Here is a 22,778-nt window from a genome sequence, read left to right as displayed (position 1 = left end):
TTTTCTAAGCTCCAGGAAATTTTACAAATATAAAACCTCCATGGATCAAAAGTTCATAACAGAAAGACTCATAAGTTAAGTTGTGTGCAGTTCAAGGTGTCCTGTCAACAGTTTTACAGAGGTCTCTTTTACAGTGGTGGTCTATGGGGAAAATGCTTTTTGAGCTGGAGAGAGATTTTTCGCTGCAATACCGTGAGTAACCACTGGGAAAAATTGGCTATCCCGCTCTTATAATACATCCATGTAGGACACGCTGCATGTTAAATCAAAGATGGTGCAGGATTTCTTCCTTGCTTACCGAATAGAGTGCTGCTCAGCAGCAATGTGCACAGTGCCACCACTGGTGGCCAAAAGTTATACCACAGCATCACTACTGACTAGAAAGGGATTTTTGCTATGGTCATTGTCATTTTACAGCTCTTTAGTGCTGGTAGTGTGTATGTAATTCTGTGTGCAAAAGAAGTGGATACAGTTGCAGCTGTTGTACCTATGAACCAATATACATTTGATTTTTTTTAATTTCAAATATTTACACTTTCAGGCTTGGTTGAACATATCTTGTGTCAAATGATTTCCTGCCTCACTGCCAGCCTGCATTGCTACTGCAGAGTTCATCAAACTTTGCCTCTGCACTGGTGCAGTGGAGCAGCAATGTACATACCATACTTCTCTCTTCCATGGCTCCATCTTTAATGATCTCTTTGTTCATCCATGTAGCCCACCAGATTTGAATCTAATCCATGTAACGTCTTAGTTCCTGGGCTACTTTGATGTCAAACTCCCCCTCTTTGTTGCCCCTTGGACCTTTCCACTTGCCCTTTCACCTGTGTTCTCCTTCTATCTTTCCCTCCTCTCCGTCATTCCCCTCCTCACATCTCTGTTTATGCCTGTTGTTAGGTCTGTCACCATGGTGACCAAACTGGGCCCTCAGACCAACGTCTGGGCTCGCAAACATGTCTGGAGAGAAAGAGTGGAAACGAAGAGGAGTGAGAGAGAGAGAGAGGAAGCCAGAGAGAGAAAGAGAGACTAGATCCAAAACACTCTCCAGACATGGCAGCGAAAAATACATCTGTCTGGGAAAACGAGTTCAGCACTCCAGCTTTAATTATCTTTTAAGACGCACACAGGGGAATAGGAGTCCAAAATGTAGGAACAAGGAGAAAGGCCAGGAGATTCATGCTGCACATTCCTACGTCTTCTTCTTCTTCACAGCAGACAAACAAGAATAAACAGAAACACACAAAGTCCTGAAAGAAAACGAAAGCATTAACAGACATGCAGGGAGGGAGAGGGCAAATATAAGAGCATGTGCAAGACATCCATGAAGTAAAAAAAAATGGAGGGATCTCATTTCAATATCATCTTCCACCAGTTAAAGATGAGAGGGGCCTTAAATGAACCTGCTGTGCAGAGCAGCATCTGTTTGCCAGAGAGCAACCGAGGCCTCCACCCTGGACCAGACCAACACTGAGGTCATTGTTGTTCCACAGCCCTCGCTGGGCTCCAGCAGTGGTGCTCCACTGTGGTAGGTCCTCACTAAGATTTAACTGTATTTTCCAAAGTCATTTTTGATGTATGAGATAATACACCGAGGAGAATGATGGGATGACGGGAGAGAGAAACAAGTGATATAGGTATAGTAATTCCTAATTCCAAACACATGCAGACACAGAGACTAATATAACATGAAAGTCAGAATTTGTGTTTATTCACAATTTGATTCTGTCCTCTTTCAAAACCTTTTTTATGCCTTCAAAACAAATGTTTATGAGAGTTCAAGTTACCACTGAAGATATCATAAAAGTAAAACCAAACTTATCAAAGCATTGCACATGTCACCAATGACTCTTTGGGTAGTTATAGCACAGGACTTTTACATATATTTAAACATCTGTTACGGTCAAGTCCTTGCCAAACAAGTTCACACAATGCTGATTAAGCCTATCATAAATTTATCTTTATTTCACAGTATACAGAGTTTTAAAATCTGGTCTGATGAATGCATACTGCACATGTGCACTAGACACTTCTGCCAGCCAAGCAGGCTAACTTCCAGTTAGCCCTCTGCTAACTTAAATGAGGATAAAGTAATTGAACTGTGCGGCTCTTCTAGACTTTCCAAATGTTATTGGACTGAATGGATCAAATTCTCAAAAATGCTCAAAACATCCACCATTTTACAGCTGCAACAGTAGTGACGGAGTAGGCTACGGTGGAGCCTATGACGTAAGCACGTGTTGACAGTGTTTTTGTAATTACTCTCACTGCCAGAAGGGGGAGACAAAAGTTCCACACTGCAGATTTAAAAATCAATAATGAAAAACTATGATGAAAAACATTCACTGACAACCTTTTTTTCATGGCTAAAACAACACTAAAACCAAATAAAAAGTAACTTTTGACAAGGAGAACTGTGACAGAATTTAAAACATTTCTCACAAATGAACAAAACCTAAACAGTGATGTCAAAGATGGATAAATGGATGAATGAATTCATTAGCCTACTGTTTTAGTGAAAAGTCTTATTCAACAAACTGCATACATCTCTGGAATCACACACTGTAGCTCCTGATTAGTAAAACAGTCTCCTCCATCCGCCAATAACTTGTTCAAAAGTTGATTTAGTGGCTGGACTTGTTGCACTACCGTTAAAAGAAGCATCTTGCATTGAGTAATGTTATCTGACGTTAGTGCTTCTTGGAAGAAAGATTTAGACTTTAATGCCATTTAGATTTAGAAGAAAGTTAGACAAGCAGCAGCAACAAAAAAGCTAGACAAACTATGAAAACATGCAGGCCGCACACTCACATTTATAAAAAGGTTGCTGTGGATGTAACATTAACATTACTTTTAGTCAGCTGTATTTCCTGTTGCTACTGTATAGGAAGTAATGAGTATATTTCAGGATTTATGTTGATGGTCAACCATTTAAATCTTGTTTGCTAATGAAATATCCACATACAACATAGGTTATGAAAATTTGAGCTCCTCCTCTCAAGCTAAACCCAGACAGTGATCAGTATTTTAGTGAACAGGTGAGTGAATGATCAGCTGCTCTGTAGTGGAGAGCAGAAGTAGCTGTGCTAATGCTAATGCTAATGCTAGAAGAACAGGAATGATCTGTTCAAACACACATAGTTTACTGAGGAGATTCAGGCTGTGTCCGAACTCACTGCCTTATTAACTCATTACTCCCTACAGTACCAGTCAAAAGTTTGGACACACCTTCCTGTTTGACTCTCTCTGTCTCTATACTATACAGAATGGATGATTAAAGCATTTTCAGCTACTTACACTATTTATTACACTCTAGCCAGCTATTCTTTACAAGTGTCTGTGTGGAAACGAGCACCACATAACAATAGTATTGTTACATCATTTTTCTTTTCCTATGAAGTGTGATCCCTTATTCAACAGTATAACTTCAACAGCATCACATAACTGTATATAATGTCATTTCCTTTGTATCCTCCCCCTACTTTCCCTTTTTTCTCTCTAGTGTCCCTGTTTCACATCTTTTACCACAGTTCAGCCTGCATAGTCCTTCAGGTACCTTGGCCCAACAACTGCTCCACCAGATTTGGTAGTGACAGTCTGTTGAGTGTCACCCATGACTGTCAGGGGTTGCAACAGTCTCTGGTGTTGTGTGAGTTTCAACAGTCACTGTTCGGTTTGACACACTGGGTACTGTGCCCTGGTCCTGTCTAAGGTGATGTCAGTTCCTCCAAAGAATGCTTCCAGTGTCCAACTGTACTTTGTAGGACCTGTGGTCCGCAGGATTCCCCCCTGTAGCCTTTCCTTAGACTGTGTGAGGTTCAAAAGGCTGTATTCTAACACAGTCTCCCCATTTCAGTGTTTCCATGTCCTTGGCTGTCCTGTTGAAGTACCTGACTTGTCTCATTTGCCTGTCAATGTGTTCTTGAGTTGTATGTTTCACTTCTGGCTGCAGAAGACTATCCCTCATTGGTAGTAGGGTTCTGGTTCTCCCACTCAGCAGTCTCTGAGCTGGGCTTGTATTTAGTCCTGAGTTGGTGTGTTGCAGTGATCCAACACAGAGAGGCATGAGTTCTCTCCTGCTTCCTCGGCTGTCATCATCAGTCATTTTGCTGTTTTCACAGCAGACTCTGCCATCCCGTTGCTTTGTGGGTATCCAGGAGATGAAGTTCTGTGCTGGAAATCCCACCGCTGCCACCATATTTCATCCTCCCTGTCTCTACACTATACAAAATGGACGATTAACGCATTTTCAGCTGCTTACACTATTTATTAAATGGCATAACGAAGACTCTAGCCAGCTACTCTTCAGAAGTGTGTCACTCTAAAAGGTACGTGTGGAAAGAAGCACCACATAACAATACTATTGTTACACTTCCCATTCACTTCAATGAGAAAGTGTGTCCAAAAGTTTCACTAGTGCTGTATATAATAGTCACTAAATAGTTTTCTCAATAGTGAGCAGCAAATCAAGATTTCGGACACTCACTGATCATCGTCATTTTGTGTCATCACTATCAGTTGTATATCTATAAAATGTCAAGCATTTCATTGTGGGATTGTTAACAGAAAGTAGCATTCATGCCATGGACACCATACTTTTATTGCTCCATTGTGGAATTTTTGAGGGTACTATATAGTGCAGATAGTACAGATATATCTACACACTGGACAGTGTGATTTGGACAATCAAATGCACTATAATGTAGTGCACTATATGGTAAATAGTGAGTGATTTCAGACACAGCCTGTATGTGTCAGTAAACACTGCCTTTCCCACTAACCTTGCGATTCTTTTGCAAACTGTTGCAATTTGTCATTTTGACCCTTCTGGGCCGGCTTATTAATTTGCTTGTTGGGCAGCACTAATTAATATATTTGTATATATAATGGGTCAAATGACTGTGTAATGTGAAAGGTTTCACTCTCGGCATTTAACCTGCAGACAATTATCACCAACTCTGCAGTTCTTGCAGCTCATTGTTTTGGTTTTATGGCCCCCAACTTTACCGTTTTGGTTCAGTTTCACAGCTCTCACTGGAGGGACTGTTCTGTAACCTCTTGAAATAAACTTTCTCTAAAATTGGAGGCAGCTTTCAGCTCAGTAATAGGCATGATGTTAATTTTACATTTCTCCTGATACAGTTATTTATTAGTGAATGACACCTTAACAAATATGCATGTTTTAAAACAGATTCCTGACTGTCTTTCGTGAGTTACGTCAGTCTGCTTTTAGCGACCTCATTGGAATAATTTTGAAAACAACTACAGAAACCTCTATTGCGGTTTCATGTCTTTCATTACACTGGTGGAATTATGTAGTTGTAACTCTCTTGCAGTGCATGACATAAATACACACACGCACAGCTCATCCTGTTTCTTGTCCACAACACAACAGTGATCTGACAGTTGTTTAATGACATCACTGACACTGGAGCAGATTCCATGTTGAGTTTTGTTGTTGTTTGCTGTTGCTTTTTAGCTGTGATGTGATGCTCTCCAGTGCACAAGAGCTGGGTGTGTTATTTTTGCTTTGTGTTGCTATGACTCTCTAGGATTTCAAACATTTTCAAGTCACAGACATCTTAAGTTACCCCAAGTGTCAATACACCCGTTCCTCTTCCTCTTTATTTCCTCCATCTTATCCCATATGTGCTCCTCCTCCTTGTTGTCATTCTCCATCCTCATCCTTCTGATGCAGAAATATGGTTTAGTCTTCTTTTTTGATTGAATCCCGTCCTGGACATTCGCTCATCCTGGAACGATTGAAAACTGTTCCCATCATATAAAGATCCACCCACAATATTTCCCCATGCCCATTTCATGCCTCTTACTCACCTATTGAGAAACCAAGACAGCAGGAATTGTTTAACTCAGCTAAATTAGTCAGTCTGAGATCAGATGATATGACAGAAAGCAGGGCCATTTTTAGGCATAGGAGAGTTAGGCAGTCACCCATGGCGCCAACTGCTGGAGGGGCGCCAAAGAGGAGGAAGAAATATTTTGTAATTAATTTCAGATGCCCAATCTACTTTTAAGCCTGTCTCTGCCATCTTGTGTGCACATTACAATGTTTAAACAAAACACTGCTCACCAAAAGACTACAGGCAGACTGAAGAGGGACACTATAGGGGGATGAAATTTAAAAATAATAATAATAATAAAGTTTATTTGCATAGCACTTCTCAAAACACAAAGCAAACAATAAAAACAAAAATACAGGAATAAAAAGCATGGCAGAAAATCATAAAACAGACATAAAATCTATGACCATAAAAATCAAAGATGTCAAGCACAAGAAATATAACAATCATTGATAGGCCAGTCGATAAAGATGAGTTTTAAGAAGCGATTTAACTTGTTGTCTTAAACCTGCTGGCTGCCACTTATTTTACGACTGACTTTCACTGTGTAAGAATCATGTATGAATAACAAGGTTACATATGTTACATATGTAATATGTTACCATCATGATATGATCCACACATGAAAAATGATAAAACACTCAGTACAAGCAACCTCCTTTGTATCACATAGTAATTCTGTGCACTGTTAATAAAATATTGTAGAAGTAGTAGTAGAAGTAGAAAGTAAGTGCCTCAAAAGTGCAGTACTTGATTACATGTACTTAGTTACTTTCCAACACTAGTTAAAGTGGAATCAGCACTGCAAAAGAATAGCAGAAAGGCTGAGACATTGCTAAAAGACTGTCACAGCAGATACATGATGAAAGGGAAAAACAATGAAGAAGGAATGAAGAATGAAAAATGAGAGATTTAATAGCTGATCAAAACGAGTGTGGGGAAAAAAACAGTCGTAGGTTTTAAAGTCTTTGCTGGGTTTCCCCTAACCTATCAAAGTATTAGATTATCTTTACCTCCACTGACTAAAAGTCCAAAGGAACTTATCTGATAATAGTGCAAATATGTATTTGCGAAACAAGGCCCCATTTTTATCTCTGATTATGACTCATGGTCTTGTAGGTTTATGGTGGGCGTCTCCAACAGTATGCTTTTGGGAGTTTTTACAGATTCAAATGAAACTGGCCCTGACCAGCTGCGGATCCTGCAACAAGACGGTTATATAATTGCAGCAGTGTTGACAAAGAAGTGTTTGATGTGTTTCTCACAGGTTGAACATTTTCTGGGTCTCACACTCAGTCAAGAGAAGGAAAAAAGGACAGCTCGACTACAAGTACAAATGATTCACCACATTTTCCCTCTAAGCTATAGATTTTACAGAGCATGTCAGAGAATACAGCAATTTAGATTTGCATGCTTCCATTTATTTGAACAAAATAATAAAAAATGATGAAATAATAAAATGGGATTGTGGCTTTTCTGTGTAAAAGAAATAGAGGATAGAGAGCAAAAGGGGGAGACAGTATTAACCAAAAGAAGAAAGAACGAGAAAAAGAGAAAAAATAACATGGCATCTCTGGTTGGGCTCTAAGGACAAAGAGGCGCAAGTGTGGATCTGGAGCAGGTCAGGTCAAGACAGCTGGGTCAGAGCAGAATTTTGTGTATTTATTCATTTGTTTATCTATTTATTTATCAGTCTCATAGGAGGTGGCTGGCCTGTTGAAGGTCAGATCCCCTTTAGAACAGCCCTCACCTCTACAGGAGAGGTATATTAAACTGGGTCTTTGGAGCAGCTTTCTATTTGGAGAGGGGCTTAGCTTGGATCAGGTCCTTGGACTACATTTATCACGAATCTCAATAATAATTTTGATTTTGCCTTTTACTTAGAGTCCAAGTTTTCAAAAAGTGTGACATTTGCTTTCTTAGAGAGGCAGTTATTTTTCCATTGATATATGTTCTGTGAGAAGATTTAACCAATGATTGGTGTTTACTGTTTGTTTGGTTTTCCAGTTTGTAAGGATGAGTTTTTTGAAAATAGCTAGGGCAACTAGTGTGGTTTTTGTGTGTTTTGGTGGAAGTTCAACTGAGGATAAATTGCCAAGTATACATAATAAGACAGAGAGGGGAATGCTCCAACCCAAAATTGAGTAGAGCTTCTGTGTTACCTTAAATCAAAAGTGTTATACGGGTGGACGGGGCACAAGGAGTGGAGGTAGTGGTCTGTGGTGCCTAGAGTGCATTGTGAACATTTATCTGTGTTGGAAAGACCCGTTTTATGCATTTTGTTTTGGGTGATTTATATTTTAAGGAGGATTTTATATTGGATTAATTGTAGATTTGTATTCTTTGTCATTTAAAATGAATTTTTGCAGAGCTGTGTCCAGAGGTTGGTGTCTGAGGGGAGAGATAAATCTCTTTCCCATTTAGTAGATGGCAGGTGGATGTTGTTATTTATATTGGAGATTAATTTATATACACTTGAAAGAATTTTGGCGGCTGTAGAATATTTCATGATCTGTTGGTTGGGGTGGTGTCGTGAATGAAGTTGAATGAGTTGCCTTGAAATAGATGGTAGAGATATGTGATTCCTTTTTGTTCCCATGTGTTGAAGAGAGGGGGAGATTTGTTGAGCTGAAAGTCCAAGATGTGCCAGAGAGGCGTGTACATACAGGAAGTCAACTGTGATTTGCAAATTTCGAGTGAATTCCACCAGGCTGTCAGAGTTGAGGAAATGAGGCTGAGTTTTTGAAGCAATAATGTTGTTTGATGTTTGAGCCAATGAAGGGTTAATCAGAGATTTGTATGTTGTTACATCCTGCTTGTCCTAAATTAATCCAGTATATATGAGCCGGGTTAGAGTGAATCCATTTATCAAGATACTGTAGTGAAGAAAATTGGGTGTGTCTAGGCCCCCTGAGTTTATTTTTCTGTAAAGTGGAAAGACTGTTTTTGGGTTTTTTTTATTTTTCCAGTAGAAGTGTGATATGATGGAATTCAGTTACTGGAACCATTTGGCTGTAGGTTTGATCAGAATCATTGAAAAGAGGTAATTGATTTGAGGTTGAACTTTCATCTTGATGGTTGCTATTCGTCCAGTAAGGGAGAAAGTGGGCATCCATGTTTGGTGCCCCTGTGCAGTGTGAACCTTTGTGATGTGATCCCACTAGTGGTGACAATGGCCGTGGGTGTATTATATAGTGTTTTTATCCAGTGAATGAACAACTCTCCAAAACAGAGCTTTTGTAAAACAGTGAAAAGGAAAATCCAGTTTACTTTATCAAACACTATCTCTGTATCTAGTGAAGCAACAGTTGTCTTTGTTTTGTTGAGTTGTGAAATGCTGATTAAATTCAAGTCTTCTGATGTTGTTACTGGAATGTCATCCCATGATGAAGCAGGTTTGGTCATTATGGATTAATGATGGAAGTAGTGTTTCTAACCAGAACGCCAGTGCCTTGGAGATGATTTTAATGTCTGTGTTGATTAACGATATGGGGCAGTAACTAGAGGGAGGAGTTGGGTCCTTGAGAGTTGGGGTGGTCTTTAAGCTTCTACCATCTTAAAGAAAAGTGGGCTCAGTGCCTGCCAGAAGTGTTTAAGGAACTCAGCAGGGAATCCATCTGGTCTGGGTGCTTTATTATTAGGCATTTGTATAAGAGCATTGTGTAGTTCAGAAAGTGTTAATGGTGCATCTAAAATGTCTGCAGATCATCTAGAAATGAGTGAATAGTTGTTGGGTTGTGATTATTGTAGATTACTATAAAAAGTTTGGAAGTATCATTTATGGCTTGAGGAGACTGCGTATAATTCCCTGCTGAATTCCTTACTTGCTTGATTTATTATTTTGTTTGTTGTTTTCGTATCTCAGTTGTTGGAGGAGAAATTCAGGGTTTTTTGTCAGTATATTATTTAGTCGAAATTTGAGGGTTTGCATTTCATTCCTAATGTGCTCCGTGTGGTTGTTTGCATAATTATCTCTTAATTCTTACTTTGTAGTTTGTAGTTTTTGCTCTTTTTTTTTCTTATGACAGCAGTATGAAATCCTTTCCCCTCTAATTACCCACTTACATGTTTCCCACAGTAGTGTTGGAGAGTTGTTCATTTCCAAAAAGGATGCCCACTCCTCCCTGATTAGGTTGTCAAACTGAGGATCTTTAAGTAGTGAAGTATTAAAGCACCATATAGGGTGGGATGTAACAGATGATTCAGTCTTCAGGGTGAGTGTTACAGGTGCACGATTGCTAATTATGATTGGGCTGATTTTGGTGTCTAGTATGGATGTGCAGAGAGCCCAATATTTGTATTTGTATCTATATTTGGCAGCAAAATTAAAATTGTTAATTGTAAAATTTGTATTCGAATAAAAGTGGAAAGAGGCTTAAAAATCCTGTTCTTGTTTTTATTACGCTTTTAATTTTAGGAAATTAAAAGTGTTACAATAAGTGTTCATGAATAAACTACCTTACGAAGGTGGTCCCCACACCGGGTCCTGAACTGGAGTCTCCCAGATCATAGATGACTGCGCTGACTACTGAGCTAAACTTTACTCATTACCTCATTGCAGACAGACCTCTACCTATTTATACACTCATAACACAGAGACAGCACAGCATGTAACATGTAGGGAAGAACTTCAAAGGCGATTATTGCTTTGCACTTCATATTTCTTGCCTATTTTTCACAACCTAACTTTGTGGAAAGAAGAAGGGGAACAACAGGTTATGATGAGTCCCTTGGGAACACTGCGTGTGTGTCAGTAGCTCAGTTTTATCTCTGGGGAACACTGATTCCCCTCGTTGAGACCTGCTGACAGACATAACAGCGGAGCAGAGGAGAGAGACTGAGATAGTGATGTAACCAACCTGTGCGCTGGCATTTGACATGTTTTTTTTCTTCCCGAAAACAAATTATTTTTAAAATATTTGTATGAAACAAATATTCATAAAAACCCAACTGTTTGTGCTTTGCCAAATAAGGTATTTATATACAGGCACACCCCTAGTGTCTAGGAGATTTGGAATTATAGAATTGCTGGATAGGAAGAAGTTGATGTTGGGGAGAAAAGTAGGAATGCTCCCTTGCAGTTAAGTTTTTAAGCCTTCAGCTATCGCCAAGATTGGAGTCATCCATGTACTTTTATTGCTGTTGAGGATTGAGAAATTCTTGAATTGCCTGACTGCGATGATCTGTCTCTTGATGGATTGAGTACAGTGTTGAAATCACCTCCGATAATGATTTTTGAGTTAGAGGTGTGGTTGGTTATTCGCAAGAAAAAATTGTAATAAAATGAAGTGTCATCATTGTTGGGGCCATACAGGTTCACAATAGTAAATGGTTTGTTGTTGATTGAGACACCGATTATTACATATCTTCCTTCTGGGTGTAATATTGAGTTATTGTAAGTAAAGTGTATTCTTTTATGGATCTGAATAGACTAAATTGTATTGTGGACCTGTTAGGATTTGTTGTTCTGAATTATTTAGTTGAGTTTCTTGTAGTAGGCATATGTCCGCTTTCAATTTGAGTAGATTACTTTTTTTATGACTTTTATTCTTTTTGCCTATGAGCGAATGCCACGGACATTCCATGAAATAAAAGCTATGGGTTGCATAGAAATGAGAAAAAGGACAAAAGAATGTTATTAGTTAGTCCTTGAGGTATGTAGGGTTGGAATGCAGTGTGTGCACATGGTGAGTAAATGAGATGTGTTTGCATGCATATGTATGTACATATGGTAGGTATCTGTGGGTAGACGGAGATACAGAAAACAGAACAAAGACAGATAATCAAGACAAAAAGACATGAGACAAGGAGACAAAAACACAACCATAACAAACAAACAGGGTTCTAATACAGCTCTTTAGTAGAACTTTTTGTTGTTGAAGGAGGATTAATTGAAGAGTCTTTCATGTTATACTGCCAAGAATAACCATGGTGTGGTTGTAGAGTTGCGGCACAGCTGTCCATCTACGTAGAGTTTGTCTATCACTATGTATGCTCTTATATTTTTCTACAAGCTACATGTAGTTGGTAAAATGTTGTAGAGAAGCTTGTGATTACCTGCCCACTATTGCATGTTTACTGGATTTCTAGTGCAGTTCATCTATGTGATGTTTCCTATTTTGTTTGTTTTGTTTACTGACACATTTACAGAACAGTCTTTCTCTTCCTGTGTTTGACAGACCCAGAGTAGATTCATAAGCCACACAATCTTTTCAATGCCCCTGGGCAACCAAAAAGTCGCTCAAGTGACGTCAAACGCAATTGGCAGTCGTCTGCTTGTCACACCACAGTGGATGGTAGTTCAGTCTGGCTGGCAGAAAAAGCAAGATGGGTCAAACTATGAACCTCTTATGGGGACCCCAGGTCTGTGAGACAATGGGCAGAGAGAAGGGTCCCCAGGCATGGGGTGTGTTATTTGCCATAAGAGTAGAAGAGCAATATGCTTTTTTCTTTTCTTTTTTTTCTCTTTTTTTCACAGTTATTTAACTCCATTTTGCTCAAAATGAGAGGTTAACAGTACTGTAACTTCTATGTAAAAAAACATGCTATAAATGCAATAAAAATCCAAGAAAGCAACATAAAGAGTGAAATGTTACTGTATTTACTGGGCAACTATAACTTAATCCTTAGTCTTTTATAAAGACATTTGTAACTAACGTTAGCATTTTAACATTAGCAAGGTATGGAAAAAAAATAGTTTCCAATTTAATGTTAACATCAAACATTAGTCAGCTAATGAGCTCTAAAAGCTTAGCTTTTTGTATACAGGGATTTTGGGTTTGTCACGTAAGTAACATATTATCATTTAATTCTGAGTGCGAAGGGGTTAAAAAACAGTAAAATATGTTTTTTAATTTATTCAGTTTACTCATACGTTTTGCAGAAAGTATGAAATTAAGCACACATAACTCACTAAAACACTGATATTGAAAACGCAAGAGAATTTTATACTTTCAGTTTTGTTACAGAGGATACATTATATTAGAATCTGTTTGACATGAATATATAGGGTTAGCATAAATGTTGGCTTGTCCAACATATCCTGCAACTTTAGGTATTTATTTCACCTAACACACAACAAGAAAGAATAGTTAGCTATTTTTTTACCTGACAAAAGCATTACATCAATGCTGCTTGAAGGCCTCAGCAGAGAAACGTGAGTGTGTGTGTGTGTGTGTGTGTGTGTGAAAAAAAGACCCCTAACAGAAGAGATGCTTCACTTCTGGGGACCTTACTCTCTTCCCATTGGCTCACAGACTAGGGGTTCCCACATGTGAGGTCCACTGGTGGACCCCCTTGGAAGAGAGAGACTGAGCACTTCATCTATGGTAGGCTAAAGCTAGCTGGCTATATTTGTAAATCATCCAGCTGGGAGGTAAACTTTTCTTTATCCTACAGTTCATACCTTGATCAAAACTGTGGTCTTGTGGCGTCAGTGGTATTCATAATGTAATTTTAAAAATGAAGACATCCATAGCAATAAACAACATTAAAATAGCATTATTGCACATATATTTGCACTGCTGGCAGTTACATTATTGGGCTTATGTAGCCTCATAGAATTGTTTATCTGGAAAATCCTTGCTAGTGCTAGCTGTAGGTGTAATAAATTATGCTAATTTTTACTGGTTTTCTTCATATGTGGAGCTTTATGATCTTTCCTGTGTAGACTAGTTATGTTATTTTATGTTAAACTGGAAGCAAGTTTGTGGTTTTGTACATTACATAATGTTCATATTGAGTGCACATTACAGACAGAGTGAGAAAGAAAAGCTGGGAATGCCTGTTTCTATATACTTTATCTCTGTTAAAGTATGTTTGTCTCTATATCTTTTGTGGGGACAACCCACTGGTGTTGGGGTGCCTCTATTTTAAAATTGAGCCACTGCTCCTTAAAATGACTGTGCAGGTCCCTACAGCACAAGATAAATGAATACAGTTTGAATGATGGTGCAGTTTGCTGGTATGGTTCCAAACTGCTGATAATGTACAGTAGTGTTAAGTCAGAGGAATGCTGTCAGGGAACAAAGCTCTCACTGTGTGGCAGGGAAATATCTTCTCTATCTGCCTCTCTGTGGTTTGGAAATATTCTCCTTCTGTCCTCCATAAAGCTTGTGCAGTCTTACAGAATGGAATAATGCAGTACAAGTGAGCACACATATGCACTGTGCATGCACGCACACACACACACTCTCTCACTTCATCAAACATGCACTCTCTTGCACAGAAATCTCTGCTTGTGTTTTCTACATGCACAGAGCATCCTATTAAGTGGCTCTTTTATTCAGCTGAAATGTCATAGAGTGTGAGCCGTAGGGGTCGCGTGGCTGGGGAGGGCAGGGTGAAGGTCAGAGGTCGGCAGAGTCAGAAGAAGCAGCTGATTGTCCAGAGGGACAGTAGTCCTGAACATCAGGAATGAGTGAGTAGGCGGCAGGGCAGCAGAGAGGCAGAAAGGTCAGAGACCAGATGAGCATGGTCCGCTGAGCTTTGTGTTGTCACATTATTTTTTACACACACACTCTCTCCATCTTTCCTCTCCTTTTTTCTCTGTTTCACGTTTTTCAGTTTTAAAAAGGAAGGCACTGATAACATCAAAGGACCTTGAAGAACAAGACAGCAGCTCCTACGCCTTATCAAGCTGTCAGTTTGCTGTCTTCATCACGTTCATGACAGGATATTCTTAGTTTATTCATTCTCCTTCTCCAACTCCTAAATTATTCCTTAACTTCTGAACAATCACTACACATCTAGAAATGTGTTACATGGCTTGTCATATGACACAAAACAGTTATTTTTAATGTTTTAGTATTGCACATGTATATGTAGGACAAAAAACAGGAGCATATGTAGATACATGGAAATGCAGCTGGCTACAGTCTGCAAACTGGCAGGTTTTTAGTCTCACATTCAAAGAGGTCTATTGTTTTCTTTGGCCAATGACAAAAGTAAAAAAATAAAAAAACAAAAAAACAAAAACATGTAGAGTTACTTTTAGAGGTTTTCATGTTGCAGATTTCAATCATACATCAACATCACCCCCTACAGGCAACTGTTAATCAACACATCTGACAACAGGCCTACAGTGTTTCTACTATGAAAGAATCTACTGTTGTAATGGCAGATACAATTTTTCATTGTGCTCTGTTTACATTGTTAGTCAATAAATCAATGTACTTGTACATCAATCAACTCTTGAATGTCACTGACAATTAAAATTCACAAAGAGAAAGCAAAATGGTTTTACTTTTTTTTTTTTTCAAAAACTTCGACTCATTATCCCATAGTTTTGACTAATTAAGTCTGCTGCACAAACCTGCTTGGGTTTTTACACACACAAACACACATACACAGCATCCTGTCAAATTCTGATGTTTGATTTATCATGTTGTAATTTTGATTTACTGTCTCATAATTTTGATGCAGCAAATCTCAGAAATGACTCAGAAAGTAAAAGGAAAAAAAGATTCTTGTCATTCCTTACATTTGCTTTCATAAAAAACATTCTTTTTCCTGGCAAAAATGCGCTTTCACAGTTTCACCAGCAGCTCCGGGAGCCCCATTGCATTGTGGGACAGTAGTCAGTGATGGAAAGTAACTAAGAAGATGCAATTAAATACTGTACTTAACAACTGTTGGTTTACTAGGTCCTTTGCAGATTAAGATTTTACATAACTTACAGACTGTATGATCGGTATAAAAAACATGAAATATAAAAGATTTGTATATATGTATTGGATATTACAGTATTTAAAATAGTTTAACTGAGCTCCACCTTGACCAGCTACAACATTTAAATGCTGTTTACACCAGTTATACTAATACAGTAATATGATAAAATTCTCATTCATTCTTGATGATGAATACTTTTACTTTTCATACTTTAAGTACATTTTGTTGACAATACCTCTGTACTTTTACTTAAATAAAAGTACTTTTACTTCTTCCACCACTGACAGTTCACATCAACAGCACTCTCAGTAATCAATTGGCCCTTTTCACTGAAAACATGTTGACAAAGGTGTAAATATTCAAAGTAATAATTTAGCTGTTTCAGTTTCAGGATTCTGGTATTGTTCATGCCAGCTTACTGTCACAGTGTCATGGCTTACAGAGAGACACTTCAATAGAAAGGTGCCATTGTTAATGCCATTAGTTATACCTGTGCTTTTCCTATTGTTGCTGCGAAAAAGGTCTATTTGCATACTGACATCTTTGACTACAGCAGTATACAGCTTGAGAGAGAGGCAGTGAAGTACAACACAGCTGAGTGGACTGTCTGTCCAAACAGGAAATTACAGGAGAAAGATGAACAGTTCTTGGCATCACGCTACATCTCTGCTGATTGCATGAGTTGTAGTTTCCTCTTTTGCCAACCTGACCTCCAGTCATACCTTCCAGGCATGTGAATCACACTTTGGCGGGAACAGAGGAATGGAAAACAAAAAGACAGTGTGCCTTGTTGAACACAAGAGGGCACCCTAACCCTTCTACAAGAATTAGCACAGTATGTAGGCTAGAATTGCAGCAGAGGTCATTCCTTTAAGATACCTTAATTATCCTGCTGCTGATGACTTTAACCTTTATTTTCTCCTGTCAGTTAACAAAATAACTGAACATGAAACTCAAAGGATCCTTGAGGGATATCTGAGAGGCTTCAGCTATAGATAGTAATGAGGACAAATAGACAAAAGCAAGATTATTAAAATTAGTCAACCTTTATTTAATCAGGGAAGTATCATTGACAGCAATGCTTGGTTTGGTTTTTCAGGGAAACCCTGTTAACACTCACACACTTAGAGACATTCATGTTCTTTAACTGGTGGTATGAGAAATGTCAAAGATGACTATATGTCTTGTATGGAGATATGCTAGTACATTTGAAATATGTCATTTGTAAGTTGCCATATTATACAAAAATCATAATAGACGCATGCTCATTAAGTTTGCATGTAATGGGTGACAACATAATAATAATGCAAACCATTCAGTCACTAATGGAGGTCAGAAAATATCTGTCACTTACTGGCAGCGACTCTATTTATCTCTAAGGAATTAAAAAAGAAACTCTTTTCTCAGGACTGGAATAAATGAATCTGATGTGATTTTTTTTCACGAATGTGGTGACTAAACAAACTTCTGGCAACTTCTCCTGCATTGCATCATGTTTACTCACCATTACAAAGTTATAATTCCCTCTGCTGCCGGGAAAAGATGCTTAGGTTAGTATCTGCATGTAATTTACCCTCCAAAAAATTTCCATAGATTATTTAAATCAGTTTTTTTTTCGTTTTGGAGGCAGTATAGGTCTGCTAATTCCTTGTGTCAAGATCTGTCTTGAGTTCTCTGGCAGCTTGGAGAGACGTTATTATATAGAGGGGGAAGACTCGTCTCAAATTTCACTCCAAGCAGACCGCGTTCCTCCTCTAATCACAGGGCTTTGACTTCATCCAGCTTTCAGACGCTCGCGTGGAGCAGCGCGTTCCCCGGGGAGGCGGTGAAGAAAATCACCTTATGGTGATGTTACCTGTATCCGTTAGCTTACTTTTTAAAAACAGCAAATTGTATTTAGTTGACTATGGAAAGTTTTTTTTTTTTTCCAAACTAAAGTTGTTGGCTGACGCGCGCTCCTGCAACTTCAGGACCACCGGCTGTCCGGTGCTGTGTGAGGATCTATGTGTGCGCGATAAATGACTTATTTAAAGAGGCTGAAGTGGAATGCACTCGACCAGGGATATGAACCATGGTAAGACTCTTTTCCTGCTGCAGCTTCTCCCTCAGCCGTACACACTGAAAAGTCTGAAACTCTGAAAAGTTAGTGCTGAGCAGGCAGATCCTGGACCTGTGGATGCTTGTTGTGTGACTGCGTAAAAGTTGAAGGTTATGTGCTGTTGTGTGAGCATTTATAAATGCATCTATTTCTAACATCTAACTATACTTTGTTATATAAATACAAAGTTTGTTTTTCATATTTTTGGCCACATATCAAGATTTCATTTCAAGGGACAACATAACCAGGTTAGCTCATTTGACTCCACCAGAGAATATTCATGGTTATTTTTTATCATCACAGGGTGCAATCTTATAACTGCTAATCTTGGAGCTTGGTTGGACACAGACAATGCAACTATTAATCAATCCTGATGTATACTATTGTTTTAATCTCAACTAAAACCAAAGTTTTATTGATTTTGCAGGAAGCCCCTAAGCGCCTTCTTGTGGACCCCATCAAATCCAAACATACAGCACATTCAAACTGTTGACAGGATCAGTTAACACTGTATCCTGGCTACTTAAACGGGAATGGATGAAGCTGTTTATATAGTGGAGTGGTGATTTAGAAAAAGGACATACCACATTAGGACAATAAACTTTGTATAAGGGCTGAAAGGATCAGATGACGAGTCAGTCAATCAACAGCTTAATTGTTTAATTTTCAAGAAAAAATGCCAAACATATCCTGGTTGCAGCTCCTAACGTGATGATTTTTGCTGTTTTTTGACTTAAATTGAATGTGTTTTGGTCCGTTGGTCAGACAAAATAAGCAGTCTGAAGACCATGAGCTCTGGGAAATAGTGTTTGAAATCTTTCACTATTTTCTGACATTTTACAGACCAAACGACTAATAATTGAGATAATGAAAATAATCGTTAGTTGCAGCTATACTCTGTCTATCAATCAGTCTATTCCTGGAGTTTAGACATCTAAAATGTAAAATAGAATTAGATGGAACAACAACAACTGTGGAATGAAAGGAAATGCACATACCCTGTGAATCTATTCTAATCTATCTCACTATTATAATGATACAATATGTATCAAAAATCACTTTGTTGCCTGATATTTGCATTCTGCCAGTTTGTTTGTAAAGGGTTGAACTTTTAATGTCGCTTGGTTGGCGAGTGAAAGCAGTGTTTTCCTATCTTGTGACTGGTAATCATCCGTCTTTCAAGCAGTCCCTATAGTTTCACGTTTCAAATTGGTTCCATATGCAGAGCCGACAGGCTTCTGGTTTGAACTGCCACATGGAAACCAAGAGGGAAACTCTTTGCCCATTCTTTTCTTCTCTTCTTTTCTCTTCTCTTCTCTTTCACAGTGTACTTTTGTCCTTCCTGAATGGGTGTAGTGTAAATATAAATCATGTGACTAAGTTGATTTAGGTTGTTGCTGTGCATTCAGTGAAGGTGACAGATGAACCCAAAAGGAGATGTTTGGGAGTTAAAGTGCTGTGCTGGTGCTTACTTTACTGGTGCTTTTTCCATTCAGTTTCTAACATGTGGAAGAAAAATAATAGTCCAGTCCTCTTCAGATCTCAGCTCTAACTACCGCTTTTCTTTTCTTCAGTGACAGGCCGGGGCCCACATTGGAATTCAGTGCTGGGCACACAAAACCCTCCAGAGCCACAGTATAGTCAGTCTTTGTATGTTAAACACCAGGAACTGCTGCGCTGCTGCAGCTCATTGTGTTCTCAGCTGTGCTTTCCTGTTCCTTTGCTCCACGTCAATGTGTGTGTGTATCTGTGTGTACGCGTGTATGTGTGTGTGTGTGTGAGAGAGAGAGAGAGAGAGAGAGAGAGAGCGCAAAAGAAAAATAGAGAGTAGATATGCTGGAACTGATTGGAGTGATTGAGTCTATATCAGGTGAGCGAGTCCACACACACTCCCTTGAATGTTGAAAATGAGAGGAGTGTGATATGGAATTAGGGTGTAAGTTTGGTTTAATTTGGTAGGGACATTTTTGGACTTGTTGTACTTGTACTTGCTCTCTATCACGCTTTTCACTTTCATAGGCACATGTGCGCACACACATACACACATAAAGATTCTGATTCTGCAAAATGTTTACTTGACTGACTATGCAATTGTGGACTTGCTTGAAACTGGACTTGTATCATGTGTTTCCTCTGATTTTTACATTTTATTTTATTAATAGACTACTTAACTATAAATCTGACACCAAAATTAATATTTAAAAATCATAGACTGTCACAATCAATGTTACAATAAAGTAAATGTATAGAAACCTGTATGTAATATGCTGCTCTGTAACTCACTGCTGTAAGGTTTTCAAACCTCACCTGAGATTCTATCCTTCTTTCAGTTTGTGGATTCAGGCGACACAACTCAGTAGTTTCATAACAGAGCCACAGTGATGCTCAAACCTCTCTTTAAACTCCCCCAAAAACTTCTGTTTGTATTATTTTTCATTCAACTCCTACACTTATGGCTAGATCTTTCACTCTGACATCAGAGCTCACCTGAGAGGCTGCTCTTTCACTCTATTATAATAGCAGTCTTTTCTGCAGAAAACACACAAACCTGGCAAATCTGCAGAGATCTTACTGTTAACATTATGTGAGTTAAAGCGGCTAGATTGTTTGAGATTGGTAAAAATATTTGTAGGGACATGTCACTAATAGCCAAATCTACGCCCATGTTTGGAGCTGCACACACACACACACACACACACACACGTTTAGAGCAGCTATTCTGTCATTAATTATGGATATTATATGTGCAAAAGTAAACATACCTGCATTAGTTCCAGTTGAATAAACCAAGCACTTTTAAATTACAGGAAATGTCAGCCTTATTATGAACCCAGGTTTCTGGCTATAATTAATGATTTTGCCTGAGGCAGTTGAGTTGTGCATTTGTTGCTCTGTTGCATTATGAATGACCCATGAAATCTCAGCTTCCGTCACCTATAAATGTGCGCCGTCTTGCCAAATGACTGGAGGGGAAACCAAAGCAGATGCACCTCAAAACCATGCCCCTCATACTCAGTTGTTAATGACTTGGATGGCAAGTATCTTCAGTATCTTAATTGGTAGCCGTATTGTTGTCAGTTGCTGTTTTGTAGTCTGATGAGATAAGCGGAGGAGGTAGATTGAAACAGTTGATGACAAGACTTCATCTGCTGTGGGAAAATCAGTTACAAGTGAAAGGCACAGCATTGCTTTTTGCCATTATACAGCTACACTAGAAAAGATGGCACAAACACCTGAAATTGGTGCATTTAAGCTCAAACTCAGACTCCAACTTCAGGAGAATGTCTAAAAGGCCTTTTTCACAACAGACAACTTGACTTGTCATAGCAGGAAAAGCGCAGGTGTAACTAATGGCTCCAACAATGGCTCAATTCCAGTAATTTTCCCAATAAGTCATGACAGTGAACAAGCATACACAGTACAAGAGCCCTAAAGCTGTCTGACCTAAATGGATTGCTGTCATTATAATTAATGTTATAATTACACCTTTGCTTTTCCTGCAATGAAATGTCAATTTGTCTGCTGTGAGTCTTGTCTGTACAGTAACATTTGCCTTGTCAAATACCTTGCTGCAGCTATCACCTAAGACCTCATTTCCACCTGCTATTAACATGTGATCAGCGTCTGGATGTCTTATCTGAATAAGGAAAAACACATGATAGTGCAAGGTGTAAATATGTGTAGAATGCATTGCTATCAGAGTGATTTTGTACTGGCCAGACCACATGTTGAGATTGTTATTACTGACCACATCTCAACAAGTTTTAAAGGTAATCTGTACAGTGTTGTAAGGTCACCTACCTCCACCTCTTGCTATTATATCAAGCTGCCCAGCAAAAAGCTACAAGGTCGTAGCTTCTTCAATATAGGAGGAATAAGTGGAGTCCATCCACTACAAAAACATCACCTCAGGAGACGCTGTACTGCTGCAGAGTGCAAAATGAGGGTCATGTTATCGATGGAGGTTGCAGAGTTGCCAGTAGTGTGAGCAAGGTTCTCCACCATTTCACTACTCCACTCTGGCGAAAATATTGGCTAGTTTACAACCCATTGGATTGTCTGACTGTTTGTGTGTGTTGCCCCATTGGCCTTGGTGAGCACAGTGTTATCACAACCAATAGAATGGAATGCATGAACTATAAAAATAAACTCCAAGTTGTCATAAACCCTAGTTTTCCTTTTGTGTGGCTACCAAAAATTCACTTTTCTGACCTGAGATTTTCCTTTGAGCTGAGATGAACCATGTTTAATAAGGAGTCTGCCAGCTCTGCCTTCCAAATTTACATACCAGATCACAATGCAGGTAGAATTGAGATAACGGGAATGCTTATTACCACTAGATGTAAATGCATATCAGATGTCATTACCCAAACAACACACCCACATATTGATTGTATGTTATATGAGATATAAATGGTGTCAGAGGCTCCTGAAATACCTACTATGTATCTTACTGGCCACATTTATAATGTGTCAGGGCATTCTGCTCTTCAGTGTCATGATTGCTATACCAACAAATAACCAGAAAAAGCAGTATGCACTCTATCAGACAAGTTAGTCAGGGTTTTATAATGCTATTCTAAAAAACTTGTTATTAGAAGCTGAATGTCTATTGTTCATTTAGTCAATTTAAAATGAGAATTATTGTTATCAAGCCAGGAAAAATACTGCCTACTCCCAATGATTAACTTGGTTGACTCACTAGGGCGTTTCATTAAGTGAATATAGGCCCTGTGGAAGCCCATATCCTGCTGGCCTTAAGGTTTATTTGACATGTTTACAATATACAGAAGCAAATAAACAAGTAACAGAGCGAATAGAAGATGCCTAGAAAACACATTTACAAAAGCAGCAGCCAATGGGAAGACGCAAACACAGGCTGAGGCTGCTGTGTCTTGCTACCACTCATGTTTGTGTGAATGAGTTTCTGCTGTCTGAGGCTTTGTGGTATTGGCTTTGTATAGTAATGAAGACCAACTGGACAGAGAACAATAGGGTGGATTTCAGTGCAGTGAAAGTTACTTCAGAGGCGCTTTGCCTCCCACTCAATCTGCTGCGCGTACAACTCAGAGAGGGATACTGTCCATCTGCTGCTCTTCTCAGTGTGGAGGTGGCTTTTGTATCATTGAACTTTCATAATGTGCAGTATTGCT

At 38.8% G+C, this 22,778-nt stretch overlaps 1 protein-coding gene across 2 annotated transcripts in view; it reads left to right on the top strand.

Moving 5' to 3' along the window:
• The first annotated feature begins 17,241 nt into the window (after nt 1–17,241).
• The window catches only part of gask1a (golgi associated kinase 1A), a 60,992-nt gene continuing 55,455 nt past the window's right edge, over nt 17,242–22,778 (top strand). For both annotated transcript variants that reach the window (XM_044360265.1, XM_044360264.1), the window contains exon 1: nt 17,242–17,601. In XM_044360265.1, the coding sequence (XP_044216200.1) occupies nt 17,599–17,601 (3 nt within the window). In that variant the 5' untranslated portion in view covers nt 17,242–17,598. The remainder of the gene's footprint in view (nt 17,602–22,778) is intronic.

This window comes from Thunnus albacares, chromosome 8, assembly GCF_914725855.1.
Source record: "Thunnus albacares chromosome 8, fThuAlb1.1, whole genome shotgun sequence".
Lineage (NCBI taxonomy): Eukaryota > Metazoa > Chordata > Actinopteri > Scombriformes > Scombridae > Thunnus > Thunnus albacares.
Note: the sequence above shows the minus strand (reverse complement) of the source record. Positions and strands in the feature narration are given on the sequence as shown.